Here is a 25,632-nt window from a genome sequence, read left to right as displayed (position 1 = left end):
ACAAAAATGATCCTAAATTTTTGTTTAGTACAGTAGCATCGCTAACCCAACAAGGGACTCCTCCCAGTAGCTCCACCCACTCAGCAGATGACTTTATGAATTTCTTTAATAAGAAAATTGAAGTCATTAGAAAAGGGATTAAAGACAATGCATCTCAGCTACAACTGGGTTCTATTAACACAAATACGACGGTATATACGACGGACATTGCCCTCCAAAATAGTTTCTCTCTCTTTGATGAAATAACATTGGAGGAATTGTTAAAATGTGTAAATGGGACAAAACAAACAACATGTTTACTTGACCCAATTCCTGGGAAACTTATCAAGGAGCTTTTTGTTTTATTAGGTCCATCAGTGTTAAATATTATAAACCTATCACTTTCCTCTGGTACTGTTCCTCTAGCATTCAAAAAAGCGGTTATTCATCCTCTACTCAAAAGACCTAACCTCGATCCTGACCTCATGGTGAACTACCGGCCGGTGTCCCACCTACCGTTTATCTCGAAAATTCTCGAAAAAATTGTCGCACAGCAGCTAAATGAACACTTAGTGACTAACAATCTCTGTGAACCTTTTCAATCCGGTTTCAGGGCAAATCACTCTACGGAGACAGCCCTCGCAAAAATGACTAATGATCTATTGCTAACGATGGATTCTGATGAGTCATCTATGTTGCTGCTTCTTGATCTTAGCGCCGCTTTCGATACTGTTGATCATAATATTTTATTAGAGCGTATCAAAACGCGTATTGGGATGTCAGACTTAGCCTTGTCTTGGTTTAACTCTTATCTTACTGACAGGATGCAGTGTGTCTCCCATAACAATGTGACCTCGGACTATGTTAAGGTAACATGCGGAGTTCCCCAGGGTTCAGTTCTTGGCCCTGCACTCTTTAGTATTTACATGCTGCCGCTAGGTGACATTATACGCAAATACGGTGTTAGCTTTCACTGTTATGCTGATGACACTCAACTCTACATGCCCCTAAAGCTGACCAACACGCCGGATTGTAGTCAGCTGGAGGCGTGTCTTAATGAAATTAAACAATGGATGTCCGCTAACTTTTTGCAACTCAACGCTAAGAAAACGGAAATGCTGATTATCGGTCCTGCTCAACACCAACATCTATTTAATAATACCACCTTAACATTTGACAACCAAACAATTAAACAAGGCGACTCGGTAAAGAATCTGGGTATTATCTTCGACCCAACTCTCTCGTTTGAGTCACACATTAAGAGTGTTACTAAAACGGCCTTCTTTCATCTCCGTAATATCGCTAAAATTCGTTCCATTTTGTCCACAAGCGATGCTGAGATCATTATCCATGCGTTCGTTACATCTCGTCTCGATTACTGTAACGTTTTATTTTCAGGCCTCCCTATGTCTAGCATTAAAAGATTACAGTTGGTACAAAATGCGGCTGCTAGACTTTTGACAAAAACAAGAAAGTTTGATCATATTACGCCTATACTGTATATACCTTTATATACTTATATACATATATATATAACTATACTGGCTCACTTGCACTGGCTTCCTGTGCACCTAAGATGTGACTTTAAGGTTTTACTACTTACGTATAAAATACTACACGGTCAAGCTCCTGCCTATCTTGCCGATTGTATTGTACCATATGTCCCGGCAAGAAATCTGCGTTCAAAGAACTCCGGCTTATTAGTGATTCCCAGAGCCCAAAAAAAGTCTGCGGGCTATAGAGCGTTTTCTATTCGGGCTCCAATACTATGGAATGCCCTCCCGGTAAAAGTTAGAGATGCTACCTCAGTAGAAGCATTTAAGTCTCATCTTAAAACTCATTTGTATACTCTAGCCTTTAAATAGACTCCCTTTTTAGACCAGTTGATCTGCCGTTTCTTTTCTTTTCTTTTCTACTCTGCTCCGGGGTGGACCGCTAGCCTGTCCATCGGATGGGGACATCTCTACGCTGCTGACCCGTCTCCGCTCGGGATGGTTCCCGCTGGCCCCACCATGGACTGGACTTTCGCTGATGTGTTGGACTTTCACAATATTATGTCAGACCCACTCGACACCGAGGATGTCGTTGTGGCTTGTACAGCCCTTTGAGACACTTGTGATTTAGGGCTATATAAATAAACATTGATTGATTGATTGAAATATTACAATACTAGTTGTACTATTATGTGTACTTTCATGTCCACCTTACATTAAAAATTACAATACTAGTTGTACTATTATGTGTACTTTCATGTCCACCTTGCATTAAATATTACAATACTAGTTGTACTATTGTGTACTTTCATTTCCACCTTACATTAAATATTACAATACTAGTTGTACTATTTTGTGTACTTTCATGTCCACCTTACATTAAATATTACAATACTAGTTGTACTATTTTGTGTACTTTCATGTCCACCTTACATTAAATATTACAATACTAGTTGTACTATTGTGTACTTTCATGTCCACCTTACATTAAATATTACAATACTAGTTGTACTATTTTGTGTACTTTCATGTCCACCTTACATTAAATATTACAATACTAGTTGTACTATTGTGTACTTTCATGTTCACCTTACATTAAATATTACAATACTAGTTGTACTATTGTGTACTTTCATGTCCACCTTACATTAAATACTACAATACTAGTTGTACTATTGTGTACTTTCATGTCCACCTTACATTAAATATTACAATACTAGTTGTACTATTGTGTACTTTCATGTCCACCTTACATTAAATATTACAATACTAGTTGTACTATTATGTGTACTTTCATGTCCACCTTACATTAAATATTACAATACTAGTTGTACTATTGTGTACTTTCATGTCCACCTTACATTAAATATTACAATACTAGTTGTACTATTATGTGTACTTTCATGTCCACCTTACATTAAATATTACAATACTAGTTGTACTATTATGTGTACTTTCATGTCCACCTTGCATTAAATATTACAATACTAGTTGTACTATTATGTGTACTTTCATGTCCACCTTGCATTAAATATTACAATACTAGTTGTACTATTATGTGTACTTTCATGTCCACCTTGCATTAAATATTACAATACTAGTTGTACTATTGTGTACTTTCATGTCCACCTTACATTAAATATTAAAATACTAGTTGTACTATTGTGTACTTTCATGTCCACCTTACATTAAATATTACAATACTAGTTGTACTATTGTGTACTTTCATGTCCACCTTACATTAAATATTACAATACTAGTTGTACTATTATGTGTACTTTCATGTCCACCTTACATTAAATATTACAATACTAGTTGTACTATTATGTGTACTTTCATGTCCACCTTGCATTAAATATTACAATACTAGTTGTACTATTATGTGTACTTTCATGTCCACCTTGCATTAAATACTACAATACTAGTTGTACTATTATGTGTACTTTCATGTCCACCTTACATTAAATATTACAATACTAGTTGTACTATTATGTGTACTTTCATGTCCACCTTACATTAAATATTACAATACTAGTTGTACTATTATGTGTACTTTCATGTCCACCTTACATTAAATATTACAATACTAATTGTACTATTGTGTACTTTCATGTCCACCTTACATTAAATATTACAATACTAGTTGTACTGTTATGTGTACTTTCATGTCCACCTTACATTAAATATTACAATACTAGTTGTACTATTGTGTACTTTCATGTCCACCTTACATTAAATATTACAATACTAGTTGTACTATTATGTGTACTTTCATGTCCACCTTACATTAAATATTACAATACTAGTTGTACTATTATGTGTACTTTCATGTCCACCTTACATTAAATATTACAATACTAGTTGTACTATTATGTGTACTTTCATGTCCACCTTACATTAAATATTACAATACTAGTTGTACTATATGTGTACTTTCATGTCCACCTTACATTAAATATTACAATACTAGTTGTACTATTATGTGTACTATCATGTCCACATTACATTAAATATTACAATACTAGTTGTACTATTATGTGTACTTTCATGTCCACCTTACATTAAATATTACAATACTAGTTGTACTATTGTGTACTTTCATGTCCACCTTACATTAAATATTACAATACTAGTTGTACTATTATGTGTACTTTCATGTCCACCTTACATTAAATATTACAATACTAGTTGTACTATTGTGTACTTTCATGTCCACCTTACATTAAATATTACAATACTAGTTGTACTATTATGTGTACTTTCATGTCCACCTTACATTAAATACTACAATACTAGTTGTACTATTATGTGTACTTTCATGTCCACCTTACATTAAATATTAAAATACTAGTTGTACTATTGTGTACTTTCATGTCCACCTTACATTAAATATTACAATACTAGTTGTACTATTATGTGTACTTTCATGTCCACCTTACATTAAATATTACAATACTAGTTGTACTATTATGTGTACTTTCATGTCCACCTTGCATTAAATACTACAATACTAGTTGTACTATTATGTGTACTTTCATGTCCACCTTACATTAAATATTAAAATACTAGTTGTACTATTGTGTACTTTCATGTCCACCTTACATTAAATATTACAATACTAGTTGTACTATTGTGTACTTTCATGTCCACCTTACATTAAATATTACAATACTAGTTGTACTATTATGTGTACTTTCATGTCCACCTTACATTAAATATTACAATACTAGTTGTACTATTATGTGTACTTTCATGTCCACCTTGCATTAAATACTACAATACTAGTTGTACTATTATGTGTACTTTCATGTCCACCTTACATTAAATATTAAAATACTAGTTGTACTATTGTGTACTTTCATGTCCACCTTGCATTAAATATTACAATACTAGTTGTACTATTATGTGTACTTTCATGTCCACCTTACATTAAATATTAAAATACTAGTTGTACTATTGTGTACTTTCATGTCCACCTTGCATTAAATATTACAATACTAGTTGTACTATTATGTGTACTTTCATGTCCACCTTACATTAAATATTAAAATACTAGTTGTACTATTGTGTACTTTCATGTCCACCTTACATTAAATATTACAATACTAGTTGTACTATTATGTGTACTTTCATGTCCACCTTACATTAAATATTACAATACTAGTTGTACTATTATGTGTACTTTCATGTCCACCTTGCATTAAATACTACAATACTAGTTGTACTATTATGTGTACTTTCATGTCCACCTTACATTAAATATTAAAATACTAGTTGTACTATTATGTACTTTCATGTCCACCTTACATTAAATATTAAAATACTAGTTGTACTATTGTGTACTTTCATGTCCACCTTACATTAAATATTACAATACTAGTTGTACTATTGTGTACTTTCATGTCCACCTTACATTAAATATTACAATACTAGTTGTACTATTATGTGTACTTTCATGTCCACCTTACATTAAATATTACAATACTAGTTGTACTATTATGTGTACTTTCATGTCCACCTTACATTAAATATTACAATACTAGTTGTACTATTGTGTACTTTCATGTCCACCTTACATTAAATATTACAATACTAGTTGTACTATTGTGTACTTTCATGTCCACCTTACATTAAATATTAAAATACTAGTTGTACTATTATGTGTACTTTCATGTCCACCTTACATTAAATATTACAATACTAGTTGTACTATTATGTGTACTTTCATGTCCACCTTACATTAAATATTACAATACTAGTTGTACTATTATGTGTACTTTCATGTCCACCTTACATTAAATATTACAATACTAGTTGTACTATTATGTGTACTTTCATGTCCACCTTACATTAAATATTACAATACTAGTTGTACTATTATGTGTACTTTCATGTCCACCTTACATTAAATATTACAATACTAGTTGTACTATTGTGTACTTTCATGTCCACCTTACATTAAATATTAAAATACTAGTTGTACTATTATGTGTACTTTCATGTCCACCTTACATTAAATATTACAATACTAGTTGTACTATTGTGTACTTTCATGTCCACCTTACATTAAATATTACAATACTAGTTGTACTATTATGTGTACTTTCATGTCCACCTTACATTAAATATTACAATACTAGTTGTACTATTATGTGTACTTTCATGTCCACCTTACATTAAATATTACAATACTAGTTGTACTATTATGTGTACTTTCATGTCCACCTTACATTAAATATTACAATACTAGTTGTACTATTATGTGTACTTTCATGTCCACCTTACATTAAATATTACAATACTAGTTGTACTATATGTGTACTTTCATGTCCACCTTACATTAAATATTACAATACTAGTTGTACTATTATGTGTACTATCATGTCCACATTACATTAAATATTACAATACTAGTTGTACTATTATGTGTACTTTCATGTCCACCTTACATTAAATATTACAATACTAGTTGTACTATTGTGTACTTTCATGTCCACCTTACATTAAATATTACAATACTAGTTGTACTATTGTGTACTTTCATGTCCACCTTACATTAAATATTACAATACTAGTTGTACTATTGTGTACTTTCATGTCCACCTTACATTAAATATTACAATACTAGTTGTACTATTATGTGTACTTTCATGTCCACCTTACATTAAATACTACAATACTAGTTGTACTATTATGTGTACTTTCATGTCCACCTTACATTAAATATTACAATACTAGTTGTACTATTGTGTACTTTCATGTCCACCTTACATTAAATATTACAATACTAGTTGTACTATTATGTGTACTTTCATGTCCACCTTACATTAAATATTAAAATACTAGTTGTACTATTGTGTACTTTCATGTCCACCTTACATTAAATATTACAATACTAGTTGTACTATTATGTGTACTTTCATGTCCACCTTACATTAAATATTACAATACTAGTTGTACTATTATGTGTACTTTCATGTCCACCTTGCATTAAATACTACAATACTAGTTGTACTATTATGTGTACTTTCATGTCCACCTTACATTAAATATTAAAATACTAGTTGTACTATTGTGTACTTTCATGTCCACCTTACATTAAATATTACAATACTAGTTGTACTATTGTGTACTTTCATGTCCACCTTACATTAAATATTACAATACTAGTTGTACTATTATGTGTACTTTCATGTCCACCTTACATTAAATATTACAATACTAGTTGTACTATTATGTGTACTTTCATGTCCACCTTGCATTAAATACTACAATACTAGTTGTACTATTATGTGTACTTTCATGTCCACCTTACATTAAATATTAAAATACTAGTTGTACTATTGTGTACTTTCATGTCCACCTTGCATTAAATATTACAATACTAGTTGTACTATTATGTGTACTTTCATGTCCACCTTACATTAAATATTAAAATACTAGTTGTACTATTGTGTACTTTCATGTCCACCTTACATATTACAATACTAGTTGTACTATTGTGTACTTTCATGTCCACCTTACATTAAATATTACAATACTAGTTGTACTATTATGTGTACTTTCATGTCCACCTTACATTAAATATTACAATACTAGTTGTACTATTATGTGTACTTTCATGTCCACCTTGCATTAAATACTACAATACTAGTTGTACTATTATGTGTACTTTCATGTCCACCTTACATTAAATATTAAAATACTAGTTGTACTATTGTGTACTTTCATGTCCACCTTGCATTAAATATTACAATACTACCGTAATTTCCGGACTATAAGCCGCACCTGACTATAAGCCGCACCAGCTAAATTTAGGGGAAAATACAGATTGCTCCATATATAAGCCGCACCCGACTATAAGCCGCAGGGTTTTGATGTGTAATTAGCGTAGTATATAGGGGTTCCTGCTACCACGGAGGGGATTGTCGGGACAGAGATGACTGTTTGGGAACGCAAAGCGTCCCATTTATTAACTATAAATCTTTCAATCATTCAATCAAACTTTCACATCTTTGACATGGCGAACAGCATTCGTGCAGAGTACAAATAATACAACGGTGCAAAGTAATACAAAGTGCTCGCCTGTACGTTATCAAAATAACCAGCCTACCGGTATATGAAAAGTCAGTCTTTAATCATTGTGTCATCGTCTTCCTCCTGCGTACTAAAACCACCCAAATCCTCTTCGTCGGTGTCAGGGAAGAACAGGCCATATATAAGCCGCACCCTTGTATAAGCCGCAGGGACCAGAACGAGGGGAAAAAGTAGCGGCTTATAGTCCGGAAATTACGGTAGTTGTACTATTATGTGTACTTTCATGTCCACCTTACATTAAATATTAAAATACTAGTTGTACTATTGTGTACTTTCATGTCCACCTTACATTAAATATTAAAATACTAGTTGTACTATTATGTGTACTTTCATGTCCACCTTACATTAAATATTACAATACTAGTTGTACTATTGTGTACTTTCATGTCCACCTTACATTAAATATTACAATACTAGTTGTACTATGTGTACTTTCATGTCCACCTTACATTAAATATTACAATACTAGTTGTACTATTATGTACTTTCATGTCCACCTTACATTAAATATTACAATACTAGTTGTACTATTATGTGTACTTTCATGTCCACCTTACATTAAATATTACAATACTAGTTGTACTATTATGTACTTTCATGTCCACCTTACATTAAATATTACAATACTAGTTGTACTATTATGTGTACTTTCATGTCCACCTTACATTAAATATTACAATACTAGTTGTACTATTATGTGTACTTTCATGTCCACCTTACATTAAATATTACAATACTAGTTGTACTATTATGTGTACTTTCATGTCCACCTTACATTAAATATTAGTTCTGTCATTTATGTGTACTTTCATTTCCAGGTTACATGAAATATTACTTCATGTCATTTGTGTTACATGAAATATTAGAATGCTAATTGTAGACTGAAGATGATTTTTGTTCAGCAACTTTTATGACTTCAAACTCAACTAATTCTATTAGTTGGTGATACAAATGACCTGAGTCCAACTAGCTGGTGACTAAACTTACTTTGCGGTCTTGTACTTCTCTCTGATGGACTGCTGAGCGTGCTGCGATGCGTTCAGGTACATCTGGTGAAGATCCTCCACACACGGCCTGAGTTCCTCCACAGTGTAGCCAGTCTTCTCCACCAAGGACTTGGGCTGCAACAAACAAGTCATCTCCTTTTAGAGGCTAAACATATCACATCAATACAAAGACTGGAAAACAAACAAACATGTGTCTGAAGAGGAGGAGGAGGAAGATTATGTGCCGTTACATAATATTCACTTCATTAGGGTTAGGAAATATAGAAGGAATATTTATGGCAGTTGTTACTGGCATCTATGTTGATCTTTTGGACCACAAACTAAGCTGGGAATCTTCAATCAGGACTATTTCACTAGTAGCACCACAACTACTACATGACAATAACTAGTAGCATCAGGACTGTTTCACTAGTAGCACCACAACTACTACATCACAATAACTAGTAGCATCAGGACTGTTTCACTAGTAGCACCACAACTACTACATGACAATAATTAAAAGCATCAGGACTGTTTCACTAGTAGCACCACAACTACTACATCACAATAACTAGTAGCATCAGGACTGTTTCACTAGTAGCACCACAACTACTACATCACAATAACTAGTAGCATCAGGACTGTTTCACTAGTAGCACCGCAGCTACTACATGACAATAATTAGTAGCATCAGGACTGTTTCACTAGTACAGGGGTCGGCAACCTTTACCACTCAAAGAGCCATTTTGGCAAGTTTCACACATTAAAGAAAGTAATGGGAGCCACAAAAATGTTTTTAAAATTTAAAATGAAAAACACCGCATACAAAGCTTACATGCTTTGTGCTATGTTAACCAGGGGTCTCAGACACACGCACCGGCACGCACTTTAATGTGGGAATTGGATGTTAGTGCAGCCCGCGAGTTTTGGATGAATGTCGCTTGCGTCACACTTGCCAACCCTCTCATTTTTCCCGGGAGACTCCCGAATATCAGAGCGTGATGACACTGCATTTGGCGCCCTCTACAGTCTGCCCAATCAGTGTACCTGCTCGGCCACAAGTGGAATTCAGCTTTAGCCTGCTCACGTAAGAGACAGCAAGGCTACTAACTCAGCAGCCACACATCTTACACTGACGGTACCAATACCCAGAATCCCATGCAGCCCTAACTCTTCCGCTCAACCAACCACGAGGGGGGGGGGGGGGGGGGGGGGTGATGTGTGGGGGGGATTTGGTGGTAGCGGGGTGTATAATGTAGACCGGAAGAGTTAGGACTGCATGGGATTCTGGGTAATGGTTGTGTTGTGTTTATGTTGTGTTACAGTGGGATGTTCTCCAGAAATGTGTTTTTCATTCTTTTTTGGTGTGGGTTCACAGTGTGGCGCATATTTGTAACGTAACAATGTTGAAGTTGTTTGATACGGCTACCGTCAGTGTAAGCTGTGTGGCTGATGAGTAACTATGCTTTGCTGTCTCCTGTGTGAGCAAGTAATAACAACATACAACATGTGGCTGGCCTGGCATGCTGTAAGTAAATGCTATAGAGGACAATTACTGCAGTGCAATTAGGGCACGCCCTTTATATAGTAATTAGAGTGTTAATAGGATTATTTTTCCCTGGGAGTAGTCTATGAGAGACACTGACATCCATAAGTCTCCTGGGAAAATCGAGGGGGTCGGCATGCATGTAGCTGAGCCGCATCAGAGTGGTCAAGGAGCCGCATGCGGCTCCGGAGCCGCGGGTTGCCGACCCCTGCACTAGTAGCACCACAGCTACTACATGACAATAAATAGTAGCATCAGGACTGTTTCACTAGTAGCACCACAACTACCGGTACTACATCACAATAACTAGTAGCATCAGGACTGTTTCACTAGTAGCCCCACAACTACTACATCACATAACAGGATAATGCATACATTTAGCATTTGTTTTCAAAACACTTACAAAAAAAGTGGGACCCCAAAAATTTAGCGTGGGACCCCATTTTTATGACTTGAAAATTCCTATCCCCAACACTGGTTACGCTAGTTTTATTTAATTTGGATGGATTTATTTTAGGAGCAACATGTGATAGAAGGGTTGAAATACCTTTTCGCACATGTGAGGGGTTGGTTAATTTTTTAAATTTTTTTGAAGTTGTGCGGTCTATTTTTAGTCACATTTGTGTCACTGTTCAATTATGATTCATTATAGATGCATCCACGTACATCATATATTTATCAATATGAGGCTGCTGACATACTGCACAGTAACGGATACTAATTACTTATTAGACCCTCCAAGAAGACTATACACTAGTGAAAATGTCTTTTCATACTTATTTACCGTCATTTCCGGACTATAAGGCGCACCCGACTATAAGCCGCACCAGCTAAATTTAGGGGAAAATACAAATTCCTCCATATATAAGCCGCACCTGACTATAAGCCGCAGGGCTTTGATGTGTAATTAGCGTAGTATATAGGGGTTCCTGCTACCACGGAGGGGATTGTCGGGACAGAGATGACTGTTTGGGAACGCAAAGCGTCCCATTTATTAACAATAAATCTTTCAATCATTCAATCAAACTTTCACATCTTTGACATGGCGAACAGCATTCGTGCAGAGTACAAATAATACAACGGTGCAAAGTAATACAAAGTGCCCGCCTGTACGTTATCAAAATAACCAGCCTACCGGTATATGAAAAGTCAGTCTTTAATCATTGTGTCATCGTCTTCCTCCTGCGTACTAAAACCACCCAAATCCTCTTCGTCGGTGCCGGAGAAGAACAGGCCGTAAATAAGCCGCACCCTTGTATAAGCCGCAGGGACCAGAACGAGGGGGAAAAGCAGCGGCTTATAGTCCGGAAATTACGGTAAATAAAAGGGGACAAACAAACTATTGGCTTATTTGAACAGAATGATACAATTCACGCATGTTTGTTACTGCAATCTGAAGAATGTATGCATGAAAAAGGATAGTCAACATACAAGACAACTTATTTTAGTAGTAAGTAAGCCAGATCTGGGCAAAATACCAACCGTGAAGATTTTCAATCCGGCACGTTTCCACAGATTTTTTTTCTCCGACCTTTATCAAAACTGTTGCCGCCATTATGTACAGTGCTGTTTTCACATGACTTTAAGTCTGGAATTATAGAAAGTATTTTAATGGTTGGCATCTGCCGGTTGTTACGGTAACTACATTCCAGCCGCAAGCGGTGTGGGCGGGGTTTGTTCCCACAGGTGCCAGCCTGAAACATTAATATTCAGTGTTTTATCATTCATAGTAGAGGTGGGCGGTATACAAGTTTTATATTTAATAATGGTGTATTTTAGAAAGGGTTATACAGTATATTAGAGACAATACCGCCATCTTCTGATGTGCCTGTGTTGCAGTCTTTAGCGACGTGCCCAGCAGGCACCATAGCGGAGGAAGGATCCGGCGGGCAGTACCGCGCATTGCCCACACTGACTCCCCCCCCCACCACATTTGCCTTGGCGCACAGCCAACGTACCCGCACAGGTAAGACTAGCCGGTGAAAAGATTCTACAGAATCAAAGCCAAACAGCTAAAGCTAACCAATTCAGTGACGACAATTCACTTGGCAACAGACACCGCCTTTAAAAAATGTTTTAAAAAAAGGTAGACATGCACGCACACACTACTCATATGAAACTTCAACTGCAAATGACATTGAAAGTTTTTTTGTAAGTTATGCATTACTTTCCCTAGTAATTAAACGAGTAACTATAATTACTAGGGATGATACTCGAAACCGGTTTTCCCGGTTGTTTGATAAGAAAAGAACCGAGTCCTCGGACTCGAATCCCTTTTTGAGAACCGGTACCCGTTATCGAGACCACTATAGTAAAGAAAAAGAGTTGATTCTTTATTCGAATCCCGTCCCGACCAGAAATGCTCCGTGGGACATCACAATAAATGACGTCACGTAGCTCAGTCATTAGGCGCAGATAGCGAAAGCAGGAAAACAATGGACGGGAAAAAGCGCTCCAAGGTGTAATAAAGTTCAAAACAAAAGTTATAATCCATCGAATAACTTTACTGAGAGATTTGAGCAGGGTACAACACATGACGAACACTTTTACCACCAACCGGAAACATAGCAACCAGGCTAGCAACGCACCTCCTTTACGGCAGCTGTCGCAACCTTTTTAAAGCAACCGCAGCACATACATATATATACACAACATATCTCCCTTTTTTAACTTTTGTTTTTCTTTCCTTGTAAACAAAACAAAATCACACTGTAGATGTGTTGTCTGTCTAATTATAAATAATGCAGACGAGGCGTGTTGGCTGAGTTCTTGTCATTTACTTTCACAGCTTGGCAACATGCACCACTTTCCGGGGCTACCGCGCATGCTCGTCACTCCCGTTGCATGCTGGGTAGTGTAGTTGTTATATTCTCTAGCTCATAACATTTTTCCCCCTATAAAGAAATAATGTTAACTCAATAAAGTGTATTTCTTTTTTTAGCTTTAACTTTTCATTTATTAGCATTGTAACCACATTTGCAAACAACTTTTCTCTTCATAGAATGTTCTTTCAATAAAGAAATGAAGTGCAAAAATGTCAAAGCATCATAAACAGTTATGTCAAATAGCAGCAGAAGTGCACTTTTTGGAGAGCTGTATTATTTTCAGTTTTGTGCCCAAGGGACTGATTTTATTTAACACTATATTATTATTTATACACCTATAGTGATCACAGAGACAGCTTGTTTTTGTGTTACTGTATATATTTGTTTCTCTGAAAAATCCCACTTAATATACTTTGGGTAACAACAGTCAATATTTATTTATTTTATTTTATTTTTTTAGGTGGGCAACAGTCAATATTTATTTATTTATTAGATTTTATTTTTTTATTATATAATAAAAGTGAGCTTTTGTTAAACCAAATATTGTGTGTTTTTTTCCATATACAACAACCTATCTGGACTCCATAAGAGAATCGGTTCGATAAGAGGATTCGATAATAGGGTCCAACTCGATAATTCCTTATCAAACATCATCCCTAATAATTACTTTTTAAATGTAATCTGATAGTAAGAGTAATGTGGTGTTGAGTTTAAAATGGCGATATGAATCATTCACCACGATACAAGCTAAAAATAGTAGGATATCCGTTAGTCCAAATGGCCCAGCCCTAGTTCATACTTACCTTCATGTACACGTCGTAAAGCCCACATTCTTTACGTACATTCAGTAAAACATTTGAAGATGTTTTTTGAGGTGGTCTGCAGTAACGTTTTAGCAGTCAATCCCATATCAGTGAGATATTTTCTAACAGTCTTCCTGGGGAAAAAAAGGGACCCAACATTTGTGCGATATCGGAGCGTGGTCACCAAAATGTATGCAGCTGGGGTAGGCTCCAGCCACCCCGAGAGCAAAATAGATGCTATTTCTTTAAAAATGCTGAACGTGCTAACATATGTATGTTCAGTTGCTGCTGCTTTTTGTACTGGTGTCTATAACTTCATGAGTTTTTCATTGAAAAACAACTAACAAATGCAGCATCTTTTGCTGGTGTCATTACAAAATGTTTTTAGAGACTGTTTACATGGGAAGTTGGAGCAGGCAACAAGTTGTGACTTGTGATGTGGGAAATCAAGAAGGCTATTTTTTAGGGCTGCGAATCTTTGGGTGTCCCACGATTCGATATCGATTTTTTTTCCGATTAAACAACGATATTTTTCCGATTCAAAAGGATTGTCTATTCATGGAATACATAGATTTCAGCAGGATCTACCCCAGTCTGCTGACATGCAAGCAGAGTAAAAAGCTTTTATAATTGTAAAGGACAATGTTTTATCAACTGATTGCAATAATGTACATTTGTTTGAACTATTAAATGAACCAAAAATATGACTTATTTGTATCTTTGTGAAAATATTGGACACAGTGTGTTGTCAAGCTTATGAGATGCGATGCAATCGCGACTCGAATTCGAATCGATTTTTTCCCCACCCCCCTACTATTTTTGCAAGTTTGATGCATTATTTGTCAATAGTGTACACACACACACATCTATTTTGTTTGCCCGAAAGGTTAGTGGGTGTGGCTTAAATACAATGTGCTCTATAGTCCATAAAGTACCATCCCTTTTCTGGAAAGAGCTCTTTAAAAATACTTGAATAATGCAAAAATAGCGTCTAGTTTTTGATGAAATAAGTCGTTATGAACAATTGACCCAGATCAATCATGGCTTTGTTGCAAAAGTGAATGGAGATTTTCAAGTCATATGGCACAGACTTACCCATGATGCACCAGTCAGCGTGTTGTTGGCCAGGATGTAAGCGGCTGCAGCCATCTGAGATGGAAGATACTTCAAGAAGGGATCACAATCCACCAGGCTGAGCTCTCCCAGGTACTGCAACAAAAATCCCAATCTTTAAATCTCAAACTTGTGGCGTTTGGAGCACATTCTCACCATGGCCAGGCTCTGGGTCTGCTTGCTGGTGTGGTGATGCAGGAAGTACTGCGTGAGGAACTGGTTGATGGTGGGTGCCGCCAGATCAAAGGAGAGCACCTTGAGCACCAGCTGCTCCATCCTCAACACCTGCTTCTTGGTGTAGGTGTCGTCTGTGATGTAGACAAACTCAGACACCTCCGGGGGGTAGATCTCCTCAAACTTGCTGCGGTGGGCAGACGCTCTGCGTTAGGAGGAACAGCTTCTACTCTGGGTTAGGGTCGTGCAGTTGGACTTACGAGGCCAGCAGCATGGCGGCGGTGCCCACCAGCTGCAGCTTGCCCCTCAGGACGGACATGGACGACAGGAAGCGGTCGATGTAGTTGACGGCCAGGTAGAGGGTCTCGTTCTGGAGCTTGTACTCCTCACCCACCTCCACCAGCCAGTCCACCAGGATGGCACGCATGCTGCTGGTGATGTCGGGCTGCTTCTTCATGTAGCCTGCTCTGGGACGGCTCTTGGCCTGGTCGGGACAGAAGACGGACACGGGTCAGCGGTCTTTAGACACGCCATAGGTGACCGTGCAGCTTAGTGTGACGCCTCGCCTCCATCTCCCTCAGGTAGGTGTGGATCTCAGCGGCGTATTCGGGAACATCAGTCACGTTGACAGGCTTGTCCTCAGCCTCCTTCACAGACATGTCCATGGGAGAGTCTACACAAGTTCAAGTACATAATTAGTCTTGGACAGTCGGGGTGAGGACACATACCTAAACTGACATGTCCATGGGAGAGTCTACACAAGTTCAAGTACATAATTAGTCTTGGACAGTCGGGGTGAGGGCACATACCTAAACTGACATGTCCATGGGAGAGTCTACACAAGTTCAAGTACATAATTAGTCTAGGACAGTCGGGGTGAGGACACATACCAAAACTGACATGTCCATGGGAGAGTCTACACAAGTTCAAGTACACAATTAGTCTTGGACAGTCGGGGTGAGGGCACATACCTAAACTGACATGTCCATGGAAGAGTCTACACAAGTTCAAGTACACAATTAGTTTTAGATAGTCGGGGTGAGAACACATACCTAAACTGACATGTCCATGGGAGAGTCTACACAAGTTCAAGTACACAATTAGTTTTAGATAGTCGGGGTGAGAACACATACCTAAACTGACATGTCCATGGGAGAGTCTACACAAGTTCAAGTACACGATTAGTCTTGGACAGTCGGGGTGAGGGCACATACCTAAACTGACATGTCCATGGGAGAGTCTACACAAGTTCAAGTACACAATTAGTCTTGGTCTTGGACAGTCGGGGTGAGGGCACATACCTAAACTGACATGTCCATGGGAGAGTCTACACAAGTTCAAGTACACGATTAGTCTTGGACAGTCGGGGTGAGGGCACATACCTAAACTGACATGTCCATGGGAGAGTCTACACAAGTTCAAGTACACAATTAGTCTTGGTCTTGGACAGTCGGGGTGAGGGCACATACCTAAACTGACATGTCCATTGGAGAGTCTACACAAGTTCAAGTACATAATTAGTCTAGGACAGTCGGGGTGAGGACACATACCAAAACTGACATGTCCATGGGAGAGTCTACACAAGTTCAAGTACACAATTAGTCTTGGACAGTCGGGGTGAGGGCACATACCTAAACTGACATGTCCATGGAAGAGTCTACACAAGTTCAAGTACACAATTAGTTTTAGATAGTCGGGGTGAGAACACATACCTAAACTGACATGTCCATGGGAGAGTCTACACAAGTTCAAGTACACAATTAGTCTTGGTCTTGGACAGTCGGGGTGAGGGCACATACCTAAACTGACATGTCCATGGGAGAGTCTACACAAGTTCAAGTACACAATTAGTCTTGGACAGTCGGGGTGAGGGCACATACCTAAACTGACATGTCCATGGGAGAGTCTACACAAGTTCAAGTACACAATTAGTCTTGGACAGTCGGGGTGAGGGCACATACCTAAACTGACATGTCCATGGGAGAGTCTACACAAGTTCAAGTACACAATTAGTCTTGGTCTTGGACAGTCGGGGTGAGGGCACATACCTAAACTGACATGTCCATGGGAGAGTCTACACAAGTTCAAGTACACAATTAGTCTTGGACAGTCGGGGTGAGGGCACATACCTAAACTGACATGTCCATGGGAGAGTCTACACAAGTTCAAGTATACAATTAGTCTTGGACAGTCGGGGTGAGAACACATACCTAAACTGACATGTCCATGGGAGAGTCTACACAAGTTCAAGCACACGATTAGTCTTGGATAGTCAGGGTGAGGGCACATACCTAAACTGACATGTCCATGGGAGAGTCTACACAAGTTCAAGTACACAATTAGTCTTGGACAGTCGGGGTGAGGGCACATACCTAAACTAACATGTCCATGGGAGAGTCTACACAAGTTCAAGTACACAATTAGTTTTAGATAGTCGGGGTGAGAACACATACCTAAACTGACATGTCCATGGGAGAGTCTACACAAGTTCAAGTACATAATTAGTCTTGGACAGTCGGGGTGAGAACACATACCTAAACTGACATGTCCATGGGAGAGTCTACACAAGTTCAAGCACCCAATTAGTTTTAGATAGTCGGGGTGAGGGCACATACCTAAACTGACATGTCCATGGGAGAGTCTACACAAGTTCAAGTACACAATTAGTCTTGGACAGTCGGGGTGAGGGCACATACCTAAACTGACATGTCCATGGGAGAGTCTACACAAGTTCAAGTACATAATTAGTCTTGGACAGTCGGGGTGAGAACACATACCTAAACTGACATGTCCATGGGAGAGTCTACACAAGTTCAAGTACATAATTAGTCTTGGACAGTCGGGGTGAGAACACATACCTAAACTGACATGTCCATGGGAGAGTCTACACAAGTTCAAGCACCCAATTAGTTTTAGATAGTCGGGGTGAGAACACATACCTAAACTGACATGTCCATGGGAGAGTCTACACAAGTTCAAGCACCCAATTAGTTTTAGATAGTCGGGGTGAGAACACATACCTAAACTGACATGTCCATGGGAGAGTCTACACAAGTTCAAGCACACAATTAGTCTTGGATAGTCAGGGTGAGGGAACGTACCAAAACTGACATCAGAATCAGAAATACTTTATTAATCCCCGAGGGGAAATTAAAATATTCAGCACAATCCCATTCAGTATCAGACAAACATTACAGGGAGACAGAACAGGATCGCTGACGGAGAGGGGGTCCAGACCGAGGCCAAGGAAAAACAAAAACTAAACTCAGCCATAGCCATGAGTTGTGACATGTCCATGGAAGAGTCTACACAAGTTCAAGTACACGATTAGTCTTAAAGTCTTGGACAGTCTGGGTGAGGGCACATACCAAAACTGACGTCCATGGCCGCAGGAATTTCCAGCATGGCCAGTGGTTGCCGCAGACGGGTGACGACATGGTCCACCTTCAGGGGAGGATCCTCCACCACTTTGGTGGCTCCTGTGCCGCGGTGCTTCTTGACACAGGCGCCCACTGCTTCGTCCACGTGGATCTGGAAGGTCTGCTTGGACGAGACTTTGCAAAGCTCTTCATTTTTGCAAGAAAGCGGCTGTGAGGACTCCTAAAAAAAAGGGACACAATTGCAAGATCATTACCCCTGGTAAAAAAATCTCAATTTAAATGCAATTAGAAATGAGAGCAACACATTATGATGAAAACGGACTATAAAATTAGAAGTCGTAGACCTAGGATAGGATAGGTGATTTGTCATCCTATAGTAGCGATAAGAACATGTCATCATCAAACCTAATGACCAAAATGATCACAAAATGTGGCCAAAAAGTACTTCAATTATAAATCAAACATCAACTCTATGTTCTTACTTCAAAAGAAATCCATCAGAATGGCAAATTAAGCGGATTATCATGACCATACCAATGCTCTGTTTATTCAATGAAAAACATTAAAACTGCACGATCTTGTTGACCTCAACACTGCTATTGTGACGTACAAAGCTCATAACCACATGCTGCCTGGGTGTCTGCAGGAGAGCTTCAAACCCAGGGAGACTCCCCATGACCTCAGAGGCTCAGCTGTCTTTCAGAAAGCAAACATAAGGAAGAGCTTAAAAAGTAGATGTGTTTCTGTCAGGGGGGTTCATCTGTGGAACAGCTTGGATCTTCAAATGTTCCAGTTCCATTCACACATTTAAAAAACACTTTAAGACCAATGTCTTGAAAACATATAGCACTCTTGAATCCACACAGTAATTAATACTATAATTTTTGGTGATTTAACCCCCAATTCCAACCCTTGATGCGGAGCGCCAAGCAGGTAGACTGTATTTATATTATTTACATGTGAATATTGCTGTATAAATAGTAGGGTTGTGAACGATAAACCGATGCGACCGAGTATTCGGTTCAACAAGTGAGCGATTAGATTGCATCGGTAGCAGACTCCTCAATCAATGCGAATAATCCATGAATTCCTAGCTGAATCAGTTATAGAGTCATGGATCGGTTATTGCGAGACTTTGCATGGGTTGGCTAGATTACAATATGCGTCAGCGTCTCTAAAACAACGTGAGAGCTGAAGCTACTCGCCAAATGCGGTAGCCGCCTAGCTGGTATTAGCACGAGTGATAAACAAGAGACAACACGGAAAATGAATGTGGAGGAGAACAAAAGCGTCAGTCTAACCGAAGGTGATAATGGACCGAGAAAGATTTTCAAAAACACTACAGTGGTGGAAAGAGCAGCAGGACTTGCCACTGCTGTCATCTCTCGCTAAAAGATACCTCTGCTTCCCGGGGTTGTGCCGGGAAACGCACCCCTGCCGTAAAATGCACCCCCTGACACGGGAGCGCGCTTACGTCACTCGTCTCGAAAAGTATATCTTAACTCGGCTGTAATGACCAAAGTGGCTGAAATCGCCTCTTTTAAATCGCCTCTTTCGTCATAAAAAAGTACATAAAGTGAAATAATCCAAGTTTTCTTTACTTGTGGATGGATTAAAAATTGTGAGCCTTTAATGATTTCGCCGTCATTCAAGTGGCTGAAATAGCCTCTTTCGGCATAAAAAAGTACATCAAGTGAAACACACGGAATCTGAACGTGTGTTCAGTACTGCGGGAGACATTGTTTCCACAAAACAGTCTGCTCAAACATGAGCATGTGGATCAGTTGATTTTCCTTTAAAAAAATCTGCCCTCCAAAAAAACAGAGGAGAGTGATGATGAAAATGCACAGGCATAGTGTAAGTGAACTACTGCTTTTTGACCTGGGAAACGGTACCTCTCACACAGTAGTTTGATTTTTCTTTTAACATATGTATTTATTTTCTCTATTCTTTTACACAAAGCACTTGTCACTGTGCTCATTGTTGCCACATTTTGAGATGTGTTATAGGTGTGTAACTTGTTTACATTGTAATGTTGCACCTTTGTTACCTACCTCTAGTGTTCAAAACACTATATGCTCAGGTTGAAATATTGAATCTTTGTTACCTACCTCTAGTGTTCAAAACTATGCTCAGGCTGAAATATTGCACTTTGTTGTTACTATTCTGTGCTACTTTTACCTCTGGAGTTCCCATCCTACAATTCAGCCAGAATTTTTTTGGTCCATGTCTAAAAATAAATACATTGACATGTGATTTTGTTGTTCTGTTTTTTTTTTGCCAGTGCCGTAAAGCCACAATGCTTGGGGATTTGGAGTCTTGAATATTAACCGTCAAATCGAATCGTATCGTTCGGAATCGAATCGGTCTGTAATAAAAGGATATCGTTTTTGAATCGAATCGTAACCTGTGTATCTAGATGCATATCGAATCGTTTATCAGAGAGAGATGTGCAACCCTAATAAATAGACTATTATTCACATGTGAATAATGCTTTATAATAGACTGTATTTATATTATATTATTCACATGTAAAAAATACCTAAATGTTATCGTGAGCAAACTGTGGTGCTGAATTTCCCCCAGGGATCAATAAAGTACTTTCTATTCTATTCTAACAGGGTCCGCTCCCTGTACGATCAGTGTCAGAGCTTGGTCCGCATTGCCAGCGGTAAGTCGGACCGGTTTCCAGTGAGGGTTGGACTCCGCCAAGGCTGCCCTTTGTCACCCATTCTGTTCATAACTTTTAAGGACAGAATTTCTAGGCGCAGTCAGGGCGTTGAGGGGATCTGGTTTGGTGGCTACAGGATTAGGTCTCTGCTATTTGCAGATGATGTGGTCCTGATGGCTTCATCTGGCCAGGATCTTCAGCTCTCACTGGATCGGTTCGCAGCAGAGTGTGAAGCGACTGGGATGAGAATCAGCACCTCCAAGTCAGAGTCCATGGTTCTCTCCCGGAAAAGGGTGGAATGCCATCTCCGGGTTGGGGAGGAGACCCTGCCCCAAGTGGAGGAGTTCAAGAACCTCGGAGTCTTGTTCACCAGTGAGGGAAGAGTGGATGGTGAGATCGACAGGCGGATCGGTGCGGCGTCTTCAGTAATGCGGACGCTGTATCGATCCGTTGTGGTGAAGAAGGAGCTGAGCCGTAAGGCAAAGCTCTCAATTTACCGGTCGATCTACTACCCATCCTCACCTATGGTCATGAGCTTTGAGTTATGACCGAAAGGACAAGATCACGGGTACAAGCGGCCCAAATGAGTTTCCTCCGCCGGGTGGCGGAGCTCTCCCTTAGAGATAGGGTGAGAAGCTCAAAATAAAGCCGCTGCTCCTCCACATGGAGAGGAGCCAGATGAGGTGGTTCGGGCATCTGGTCAGGATGCCACCCGAACGCCTCCCTAGGGAGGTGTTTAGGGCACGTCCGACCGGTAGGAGGCCACGGGGAAGACCCAGGACACGTTGGGAAGACTATGTCTCCTGGCTGGCCTGGGAACGCCTCGGGATCCCCCGGCAAGAGCTGGACGAAGTGGCTGGGGAGAGGGAAGTCTGGGCTTCCCTGCTTAGGCTGTTGCCCCCGCGACCCGACCTGGGATAAGCAGTAGAAGATGGATGAATGGAGTATCGACACAGTATCAATAGTTTTGCAATGTGTCGAAACTCTTCATGACGCCTCATCAACCCATCACTAATATATATATATATATATATATATATATATATATATATATATATATATATATATTCCTTGCGCACTAATTGACTAAAAGAGCACGCCCTTGGCACGATGATGTCATGTTATCCATAGCAAAATGCAAAAAATTTATTAATGCTGAGCGCATATTATGTCAAGATAATGGCAATGTTTAAGAATATTTTTCAACATATTGAGAAAAAAGGTCTCATATTTGTTTTTTCTATCAAGAAAAGTGCACTTAGTGAGAAAATACTTATTTTAAAAAGGTATTTTTGGGTTCATTGATGTTAGCTAATTTGACTTGTTTTGGAAAGTCTTGACAAGCCAAATTGTCTTGTTCTATTGGCAGATAATTTTGCTTAGTTCACGTAAAATGCCCCGAACTTTTGTATTTTTGAACACTGACTTTTTGCAGTGTACTGCGCAATCTACTAATAAAAGTCTCAATCAATCAAATGCGGCTCCAGTCTGTTTATGTGTTGAAGTTACGGCTCATTTTATTACCTATACCGTGTTATATGTTGCACCAAGAAAAATTCCTAGCTTGTGAACCAGGGTCTCAAACAATAGCAATAGAAAACTATTCTGTTCATGTATTGAAGTGTTATCGGCCTTCTTTCATCTCCGTAATATCGCTCAAATTTGTTCCATTTTGTCCACTAGCAACGCTGAGATCATTATCCATGCGTTCGTTACATCTCGTCTCGATTACTGTAAAGTATTTTTTTCGGGCCTCCCTATGTCTAGCATTAAAAGATTACAGTTGGTACAAAATGCGGCTGCTAGACTTTTGACAAAAACAAGAAAGTTTGATCATATTACGCCTATACTGTATATACCTTTATATACATATATACATATATATACCTATACTGGCTCACTCGCACTGGCTTCCTACCTAAGATGCGACTAAGGTTTTACTACTTACGTATAAAATACTACACGGTCAAGCTCCAGCCTATCTTGCTGATTGTATTGTACCATATGTCCCGGCAAGAAATCTGCGTTCAAAGAACTCCGGCTTATTAGTGATTCCCAGAGCCCAATAAAAGTCTGCGGGCTATAGAGCGTTTTCTATTGGGGCTCCAATACTATGGAATGCCCTCCCGGTAACAGTTAGAGATGCTACCTCAGTAGAAGCATTTAAGTCCCATCTTAAAACTCATTTGTATACTCTAGCCCAGTGGTTCTCAAATGGGGGTACGCGTACCCCTGGGGGTACTTGAAGGTATGCCAAGGGGGTACGTGAGATTTTTTAAAAATATTCTAAAAATAGCAACAATTCAAAAATCCTTTATAAATATATTTATTGAATAATACTTCAATAAAATATGAATGTAAGTTCATAAACTGAACATCCAATCAAGTAGGCTATTCCATCATTACAATGCAACAATGCAATATTTAGTGTTGACAGCTAGATTTTTTTGTGGACATGTTCCATAAATATTGATGTTAAAGATTTCTTTTTTTGTGAAGAAATGTTTAGAATGAAGTTCATGAATCCAGATGGATCTCTATTACAATCCCGAAAGAGGGCACTTTAAGTTGATGATTACTTCTATGTGTAGAAATCTTTATTAGGGTCTGCACAGGACCATTTCAAAAGGAATCCCAAAGGGAGTCCTTTTGCAATGGGACGAAAGACCGCACCGTTGCGCACTACTTTGCCCCCCTTAACATGCTTCAAAACTCACCAAATTTTTTACACACATACAAAAAGTGTGCCAGCACACTTTAGTAAAAAAACCAAACCCCAAAAATCAAAATTGCACTCTAGCGCCCCCTAGGAAAAAACAACACTAAACTGCCTGTAACTCCCACTAGGAAGGTCGTAGAGACATGAAACAAAAACCTGTATGTAGGTCTCCTTTAGACCTACAACTCATAATGACACATTCTCGGGCGAAAACCAACAGGAAGTTGGCAATTTCACATTTTAGACAAAAATTTACTAAAAACACTGCTTTTTACGTGTTTGACCTCTAATTTTACCCCCTTAAAATACTTCAAAACTCACCAAACTTCTCACACACATCGGGACTGGTGGACATTGCGATCTAAAAAAAAACCGAACCCCAAAACTCAAAATTGTGCTCTACATAATTTTTGAAAAAAACAGAGAAAAAAATGCTCCTCAGAGGAAAACTCAGACAAAACTGCTTGTAACTTCCGGTAGGAACGTCTTAGAGACATGAAACAAATACCTCTATGTAGGTCTCGCCTAGACCTACATTTCATAGATTGACATCCTTCAGCAAAAATCAACAGGAAGTTTGCTATTCCTCCTTCAAAACTTAATTTTTGTTACAACCGGTCACCAAACATCAAACGTTATCTCCTCTGAACGCGTTTGTCGTTTCGGCTTCAAACTGCTACAGAAGAGAGATTGAACCCTTCTGATTAAACTGTCTGTACGGATTTTTGATACGTGCTACCGTTTTGATTTTACGAGCCTTCAAAGACCCGCAGCACTAAAGTTGCTTCGCTGCTGTGATTTTACGCGCCGTCAAAGAATACAACCACTGTGCCGCAGCACCTAAGAAAAAGACAGACACAACTTCCTCTAACTCCCAGTACGAATATCGTAGAGACACGAAACAAAAACCTCTATGTAGGTCTCACTCAGGACTACCACTGGACAAAAGTATTGGGACACCTAGGACTAGCACCTGCCAAAATGCGGACCCGACCAACGCTGCTTGCAGCTTTAATTTATAATTGAATCACTTGTTTATTTTTCAACAAGTTTTTAGTTATTTTTATATATATTTTTTCCAAATAGTTCAAGAAAGACCACTTCAAATGAGCAATATTTTGCACTGTTATACAATTTACTAAATCAGAAACTGATTTACTTCTTTATCTCTTTTTTTCCAACCAAAAATGCTTTGCTCTGATTAGGGGGGTACTTGAATTAAAAAAAATTCACAGGGGGTACGTCACTGGAAAAAGGTTGAGAACCACTGCTCTAGCCTTTAAATAGACCCCCTTTTTAGACCAGTTGATCTGCCGTTTCTTTTCTCCTCTGCTTCCCTCTCCCTT

At 38.7% G+C, this 25,632-nt stretch overlaps 1 protein-coding gene across 1 annotated transcript in view; it reads right to left on the bottom strand.

The window, feature by feature from the left end:
• Nucleotides 1-25,632, bottom strand: part of ccna2 (cyclin A2) — a 30,586-nt gene that overhangs the window by 3,752 nt on the left and 1,202 nt on the right. The window contains exons 2-7 of the mRNA XM_062040055.1: nt 18,885-19,116; nt 16,083-16,189; nt 15,777-16,000; nt 15,499-15,703; nt 15,325-15,438; nt 9,057-9,190 (exon numbers count right to left, since the gene is read on the bottom strand). Coding sequence (XP_061896039.1) covers nt 9,057-9,190; nt 15,325-15,438; nt 15,499-15,703; nt 15,777-16,000; nt 16,083-16,189; nt 18,885-19,116 — 1,016 coding nt within the window. The remainder of the gene's footprint in view (nt 1-9,056; nt 9,191-15,324; nt 15,439-15,498; nt 15,704-15,776; nt 16,001-16,082; nt 16,190-18,884; nt 19,117-25,632) is intronic.

This window comes from Entelurus aequoreus, linkage group LG28, assembly GCF_033978785.1.
Source record: "Entelurus aequoreus isolate RoL-2023_Sb linkage group LG28, RoL_Eaeq_v1.1, whole genome shotgun sequence".
Classification (NCBI taxonomy): Eukaryota; Metazoa; Chordata; class Actinopteri; order Syngnathiformes; family Syngnathidae; genus Entelurus; species Entelurus aequoreus.
Note: the sequence above shows the minus strand (reverse complement) of the source record. Positions and strands in the feature narration are given on the sequence as shown.